Here is an 8050-nt window from a genome sequence, read left to right on the forward strand (position 1 = left end):
AGATTCGTAACCTTAGGAAATCTAAAATTTTGAAATTTGTATTGATTTTGATTTCAATTTCCGCGAAATCTATATTTTTTCAACAGTTTTAATCCGGAGAATTTCAGCTGGTAATCTAATCTATCAAGAGCTCCCGATTTTAGTATTCCTTAGATCAAAATTAAACTCCTTATTTTTACCTTCGTCTTTATTGAGAGAAAATTCAATATTCAAGACTTTTACGACTTTAATTATAGGATAAAATTAACACCAGATTTTTTGACAAATTAGTAATTAAGTTTCTTTCCTGAACATCGATTACTATTTTCCTTGACTCGATGAAAAATCTTCGAAATTGGATTGTTTTCAATACTTATCTGTTTAATTGATGCAAAGGATAATCAATGAAAGATTGGGTAAGTTATCACCATACAACTCACCTTTTAATTTACGATAATTTCTCCCAAAAAAATATATTCAATTGATACTTATTTATTAATAAAAAAAAAAAACCTTTTTTATTAATCTATAAAAGTTATATATGAACATGAAAAATACTGTACAGCCAAAAAGAATTTTTTTTTCATAGGTGTAAGCGGTGCATTCTCTCTCTCTCTCTCTCTCTCTCTCTCTCTCTCTCTCTCTCTCTGTAAAAAGGAAATAAGCAAAGATTGGCAAAAGCTTATTTATATCAAGATGGGTTTGACACTTTCCTCTAACCTTTCTGTGTCAGAATAAAATCATTTGCGGGAATTTGAAGGCAGAACTTTTGGATTAGTTTCTAATGACGATCAAATTCCCATCCAAACTTCGCAAGAGAATTTTTAAAGACAAGCTTTAGACACAACGAGAATCTGACTCTGGAAGACAAAGTCGGACATTCATGAAAGGGATCTGATCTATCTCCAATTAAATAAATGATGTGAGTGGAATGATGATTAAACTTTCAATTTTATGGAAGGGAAATAAGGGATTCGGAGATTTCAACTCTCTCTCTCTCTCTCTCTCTCTCTCTCTCTCTCTCTCTCTCTCTCTCTCTTTGGTATTACTTGATCAATATAATCCTATGATTCCCTTTAGTCCTCCATTAGTGTAGGTGATGCGGCAGAAAATCATCCTTCAAAAACCCAAGATTTTCTGATCTTTTGAAGACAATAGAATTTATATAGCTTTAAAATGTGACTGCTATCATTGCTATTTGTTGGAATTAAGAGAATAATAAAAGGATGTGTTGCAATCGGATATCTATTAGTGGCATTTGGGACCTTATTGATTATCCCATAAGCGAACATCATGTATTATGTAATCGGGATACCATTAAATACCAATCTCTCTCTCTCTCTCTCTCTCTCTCTCTCTCTCTCTCTCTCTAGTGGGCAAGATAAGGGTTTGACAAAAGTTTGTTTTAACAATATACAGTAGTATAAGGTATATGGCAGGGAAAAGAGTGACTGGAGTCAGAGAGATCTTTTCTATAATTAGATTGATACTAAGATCTATTAGAATTCAAAGGAAATTGGTGTCATTGGAACAGAGGCATTGTCCAGTTACTCTAGAGATAATCCTATCACAGCAATAGGCCTAATTTTGATGATCTTCCTATTTGCATAACAGAGGCTTAATTAAGGAAGGAACCGATGTTGTCTCCAACACCATTTAACCAAACCCGACAACGTCTAAATTACTACCACCCATTGCTACTCTCCTTGAATCCATTTGTATCAGCATTACTTCCTTCCATCCACTTAATCCTCTCAACATATCGGAAAGTAATATTCCTTCCCAGATGAACCTTTGAGGATATCAATGGCTCAACAACTCACCCTTTGGACAATTTCCTCCTTCGATTGGCCATTTGAGAAGTTGTTATCTAACAGAAGGAAAAGTGATAAGTTAATAAAACGTTTTCCTGGATAGGAAATCCCGTGCCAAATGGCACAGCTCCCCTGTACTTTTGTATTTCCCGCTAAATTTTTCCCACAATTCATACTTCCTTGGCTCAGTTGGTGCTTTGATGGGCATTTTAACACAAGTTCTTCATACTGTAAGGTGTGTAACGTGCTGCTCCTCTTCATCCACTCTTGGTGAGTACTCATGTATCCAAATGGCACAGCATTTCCTAATATGATAGTATATGGAAAAAAATAAATTTTTCAGAAAAGGCCATTACCTCATGTAAATAATATAATGACTATGTTTTGAGAGTGTAATAGCCTTATTAGCTCTTGTACATAGTGAAACATGACTTACATTATTTCATATATAGTATTATGGATTTTTTTTCTTTTTTTTCTTTTAGTGTGATAAAATGCCCAGGAAACGTAAGAGAACACTGTCCAGGTTCGACTTAGATGCCTTAATGAATACCTCAGCTTTTGATAGGGTATTGTACACTACCCATGATGAAGGAATGGACAGTGACATTTCTCATTATGGGATTACTCAGTCTCCCCACCCCTCCCCTAGGGCTGGCCCGTCCACCTCCTGTGCCTTGCCTTCACAATCACAGACTGTAATTGAGTGTGAGATTGGTACTTCAGGTTCCCTGCAAGCAGTGATAACACCTCACAAAGACCCTCTACAGACTGACAGTGATGAAATTGACACCATTATTGAGTGTAATGCTGATCATGCTGGAGTAACACATGCAACTATAACACCTCACAAGGCCCCTCCTGGGCCTGTGATTATATGCCCAGATGACAGTTTACAAAGACTTGTTTCATCACATAAGGTAAAAAAGCTACGGCGTTCTCTGTTTACCTCAACACCATTACCAAGGAAACGACAAATCATCTACAGTGATTCAGAGGACTCTGACATCGATGACATGCCGATGATGATTCTTGATGAACCCCAGATGTCATCAGTGTCATCTCCTACTGCCACCGTCGCAACTCCTGCTATCAGTCCTCCTCCTACTGCTGGCCCTTCTAATGTTCAGACTAACCCTCCTCCCCTATTAGCCCTTCTTCAACCCAGGATACATCTTCATGCCCTAGTACTATTTTTCATATATCAGCTACACAATGTCGGTCATCCGATAAAAGTAAGTGGTCAAGGAGACCTCTGCCCAGGAGAGTTACTGCAAGAAACCCACGAGTCCCCTACACTCCTGGCCTCACAGCTGTATCAAGAGTAGCAACCACCCCCAGTGAATTCTTCTCTCTTTTTGTGGATGAAGATATGGTGGCCGACATTGCAAGGTACACAAATATGAGGATAGATATGCTGGCACAGAAATATAAAACCAAAAGTGCAACAGTTGCACACACATGCCCAGAGGAGATAAAAGCACTAATGGGCATACTAATCCAGAGCGGTGCAAAGCAAGATAACCGTATAACTGTTGCTGAAATGTGGAGCAAACAGCATGGGTCTCCCTTATATCGTTCTGCGATGAATGAAAAAAGATTCAATTTCCTCCTGAGGTCACTCAGGTTTGATGACCACACCACACGGAATGAAAGAATGAAGACTGACAAGCTGGCTTCTTGGCGAAACACATGGGAGTGTTTTCTTGATAATTGTCAGAAAAATTATGTGCCAGGAAATGCAATCACTGTTGATGAGCATATGGTTGGATTTAGGGGACGGTGTCCTTTCTGCTACTATATGCCGAACAAACCAACCAAATATGGCATAAAGATAAATATGGCATGTGATGTTAGGAACAGTTACATGCTAAATGGCATTGCGGACCTTGCTAAACACAGACGGCCCTAAGTAGTTCCTGTTAAACTGAGGGAATATTACACTATGACTCTTACAGAACCCTACTTAGACAGCAACCATACAATCACAGTGGACAACTGGTTTACTTCGCTGTCCCTGGTGAAAGAGCTGTACAAGAGGAATACCTACCTAATTGGGACTTCAAGAAGGAAAGGGTATGTTCCTAAAATAATGGTGGACAAAAAGTTCAGTAGGCCAGTAGATTCCAGCATCTTTCTGTTCCATGAAAATGTGAGTATGGTGTCATTCAAACCGAAAAAGGAAAAAATTGTGCTACTGCTGTCATCCAAGCACAACTTTTCTGCTATCGGCGAAAGAAACAAACCTGAAGCAATACACTTTTATAATAAAACAAAGGGAGGAGTGGATGTACTGGACATGATGTGTGCCAGGTACAGCTGTAACCGGAAAACCAGACGCTGGCCACTTTGCTTGTTTTATGCCATGCTAAATATTGCTGTGATAAATTGCTTTATTCTTAGCAAGCTTCAGCAAAACTGTCAAACAAAATTTAGGCGCCTCTTCATGCACACTTTCGCCAGGGAGTTGGTCTAGCCTTGGGCAGAAAAGAGATTGCAACAGGCTGGGATGAAGTTGTCAGCCAGCCACCTCATCCGTTCCTGCTTCTCTCTCACAAGCAATGAGGAACCCCAGCGCCAGCAGTCAGGCCAAGGGAAGAAGAGATGCAGTATCTGCGAATGGAAAACAGCTAGCCAAACAAGGACATACTGCTCGTACTGTGTGAGGGCAGTCTGTCCGCGACACTACAGTGTCATTTGCAACAAATGTGAGGACGATGATGAGGACATCAAGTAGCAGGTAACTGTATTTGTTTTATATTGCATTCACACATTGAAAATATACTAGAAACAAAGTTATTAGAAAAAAAAATGTTTTATTGCATATACAAGCATAAAATTCACCAGAACATAACATCATACCTAAAATCTCAAGTGTATGCTGCTGGAGTGTAAATAATAATATGTCCGTTTTTATTTATTCCAGGACCAATGTTTTCTGTGGTTCCTAGGATGAACAAGATGCCTAGGGGATTCTTTATAGTTCCTAGTTTATATATTTGAAAATCTTTTTTGCTGAATGACGTGTCTTTTTATCATTATAGTACCTCAATTGATAAGATCTTGTTTATATCAAAGTTTTTTTCTAATAAATCAGAAATATAATCTGTTAAGTTTAATTGTCATAATTGAGGGTGATATTGGTTCACGAATATTATTTTTTTACTTTTGTATAGTTTTGGTAAAATAAAGCATGTTTGTATATTCTTTTTTTTATTTTTTCCTACAATGATTCCATATGGATACAGGATTTCCTATAGTGTTACGCGCAGGTACGATTTCCTATCTAGGGATCTGCTGCATCACCTGAACAGTATTGGTTTCGTAGAGTGTTTACTATGTTGAAATCAATTGTTGTTTGTTGTGATGTGTTTCCAGAATAGATTGGGGGACTTTGGTAGCAAAGCTTTTTTTTTTGCCAACCTTTCTTTTGAAATATATTCCAAGGAATTTATCAAGTTTCAATCTTGGAGTAAGAGTCCTGGAAATAAATTGTTCACAAAAGCAAACTACCATAGGATTCTCCTCTTTAGCAATATTTCTAAAGGTTGTGCACACTAAGGAAGACTGAAATGATTTCCGTCAATATCTGATAGAGTTTTTGGATTCCTTTGCCCAGCCAGACAATGCGATCCTGAAATGCTCCATGAAGTGATCGGTTAATTGGTGGGTTTAAATGTTACTCATGAATGGCAGAGATAAGGGGCAGTGACAATGCTCTAGCATGACAATACCCTAGAAATTGACCTAATATTCATATTATCAACGCCTAGGACAAGGGAGGGCCTGACAATAGCTGCTGATGACTCTGCAAACAGATCTATAGTGTCCTCCAAACCACCCTGGCAGGTATGTTTCCAATAGGTAACCACAAATTTAAATTGTCGTCATAACAGGGAATCAATGTATCTGCCTTTTCTGTTTTCATTGCTGTCAGAACCTAAGGGCTGGAGAAATGCTGCCTTCAATAAAACATAAGTAGCAGCGCCACGTAAGGTTTAGAGAGCTGTGTTCACACCCGTCTTTATATTACAAAGGACTACAACACTCTGTGAAGAGTACAAGACAACACTGCACCAAATGAAGTTACAGAATCATGTTATATTTCATATATTAGAGGAGGGAATGTTTCAAGGCCCAGAATCTGCTGGAAACTGATTTTTCAAAATCTGAAAAGGGAGCTGGGTAGGTAGGCTACAGATTTATTTCTTTAATGATCTCGATATTTATCTTATGACATTTAAGTATAAATCTCAGATTGACATGTTTGGTCTTTTTTAACTGATAAAAGGAAATTGTCCAAATATAGATGAGATTGGGATTATTTACTGTGACAGGCCAATCATGCACTAAATTACTCTTTATTAGTATCTGTCAAATGGACATCAGCATAATCAATTGTTTTTTGGTATTTTAGACAAGTTTTTTTCAAAGGTTCATCGCTATACATAACTTATATTTATAAATTGAGCAATTGACATTTAGGGATATTTTCCTAAAATAGACAACGTTGTTCTTCCGTTCGTTTCAAATTCGTTTTCATGAATGGAAATATTGAATTTCTTCTTTATTTTGGTGTTGTTAATTGTGGCTTATTTGCCATCATTATGAAGGATTATCTAAGGCTTTCAGTAATGGAAAGTGTTCTGAACTGTTTTCCTTTTAGTATTAACAAAATATATTTGGATCTTATTACTTCTCAGAGTTAAAGAAATGAAATAGTGTCATTACCCTATTGGCATGACTGGAAACGACATGAATGATTTCCTCTCAAACCGCCAGAAGTATTTAGTTTATTTGGGTTGAATCATGCACACACTACTGTAGGTCTCGAAAGATGTTTACCTGATATCGAAATAGATAATTAAATATATGAGATAGAGTCGGATGAATTTGTTCTGCAAAAGAATTGCCTCTCGATGTTTCTTATAAACCTTCAAAACTCTGCACAGAAGGAATGTTCTGAGTCTCTTCATTACATGAAACAATTATGAAAGTTTGAAGAGGGGAGAAAAACTTTTGAAAGTTCTGAAGAGTTGAACTATATATTTTGATTGCTTTAAGTGGCAAGGTTTCATATTTCGTCCGAAATATTTTCATATTGCTTTATATATATATATATATATATATATATATATATATATATATATATATATATATATATATATATATATATATATATATATATGGGTGTGTGTGTGTGTATGTGTGTCTGCGTTTGTGCATGTGTATGTGTTTTTCGACATCTGTGTGTATGGGAATACGTGTGTGTGCGTCTCCGTTGAAAGAAAATGCTTTGTGGATAGTATAGAAACTAAAGGAGATGTTAATTGATCTTCCATTTATCCAAGTAGAGAAATCCCATAATCAATCAGGAATCCAAAACTTTTGCACAATTCTAGAACGTCACAGCGACCTCATTTGGAAGTTGATTTAAGTCTATAATGTATATTATGCAATTAATTTCTCCATAAATAAAATCACACTCAAAGCTCATTCGATCATTTAATTGCTCTGTGACTCAAACAAATAAAAACCGCATGATTATTATAGTTATGATTATGATTATAATTTTCATAAATTGGTCTCTGTGTCAGGCATTATCAGAGCTGAGATTAAAATATGAAAGAATCTTCCATTACAGCTGGATTACTCTTTTTCCCTTTATCTTATCTACATGATGGCCCTTTTTCGCTTATGTTATGGAATTTGGAATTTTATTTCGTAACACGCTAGCAAAGATTCCTCTATTTTTTTTTCATTTTTTTTCTGCTTTAAGTTAAATTTTATCAAACACTTAAATTTTGAATTAATATTCATAAACATCGCGAAAAAGTGTGATTTAAAAACTCCAACTTTGATGGCTAGTAAAAATCGTACTATTAAAGTCAACTGAAGGCTTAGGGCAGGGTGAGGCTTCTATCCCAATTGCTGGTTGAAAATAAAAGGCTATAATATACTGGATCCAATAAGACCGATCCAGCCATCGTCCGTGTCCTTTGTCAGAAGAACAACTGTTTCATTTGATTTATTGCTTTTCAAAGTGAATATTTAACCTTCATTTCTCGATCCAACACCTGTAAGAGTCGAAACCTTTTTGAAGCTGAGTTGGACCACTCCTATCTATTGACAATTGAATTAATGAACACGTACACACACACAAACATATATCCCTTTCCGAGTGGAGATACCTTAACGGAGTGAAAGGGCTCGTGTATCACCATGAACAGCAAAGCTGTACTAGTCAGGGCCATCCA

At 36.6% G+C, this 8050-nt stretch overlaps 1 protein-coding gene across 1 annotated transcript; it reads left to right on the forward strand.

The window, feature by feature from the left end:
* The first annotated feature begins 3165 nt into the window (after positions 1-3165).
* LOC137618849 (piggyBac transposable element-derived protein 4-like) lies at positions 3166-3705 on the forward strand. Its single transcript, XM_068349058.1, has one exon. The coding sequence runs from the start codon at positions 3166-3168 to the stop codon at positions 3703-3705; it is 540 nt and encodes a 179-aa protein (XP_068205159.1).
* The last annotated feature ends 4345 nt before the right edge of the window (positions 3706-8050 follow it).

The sequence above is a fragment of the Palaemon carinicauda genome, chromosome 25, assembly GCF_036898095.1.
Source record: "Palaemon carinicauda isolate YSFRI2023 chromosome 25, ASM3689809v2, whole genome shotgun sequence".
In the NCBI taxonomy this organism is placed as follows: domain Eukaryota; kingdom Metazoa; phylum Arthropoda; class Malacostraca; order Decapoda; family Palaemonidae; genus Palaemon; species Palaemon carinicauda.

What these genes read in the sequence shown, in the direction of transcription:
- LOC137618849 (XM_068349058.1), top strand. Translation starts at nt 3,166, where the DNA reads ATGGTGGCCGACATTGCAAGGTACACAAATATGAGGATAGATATGCTG.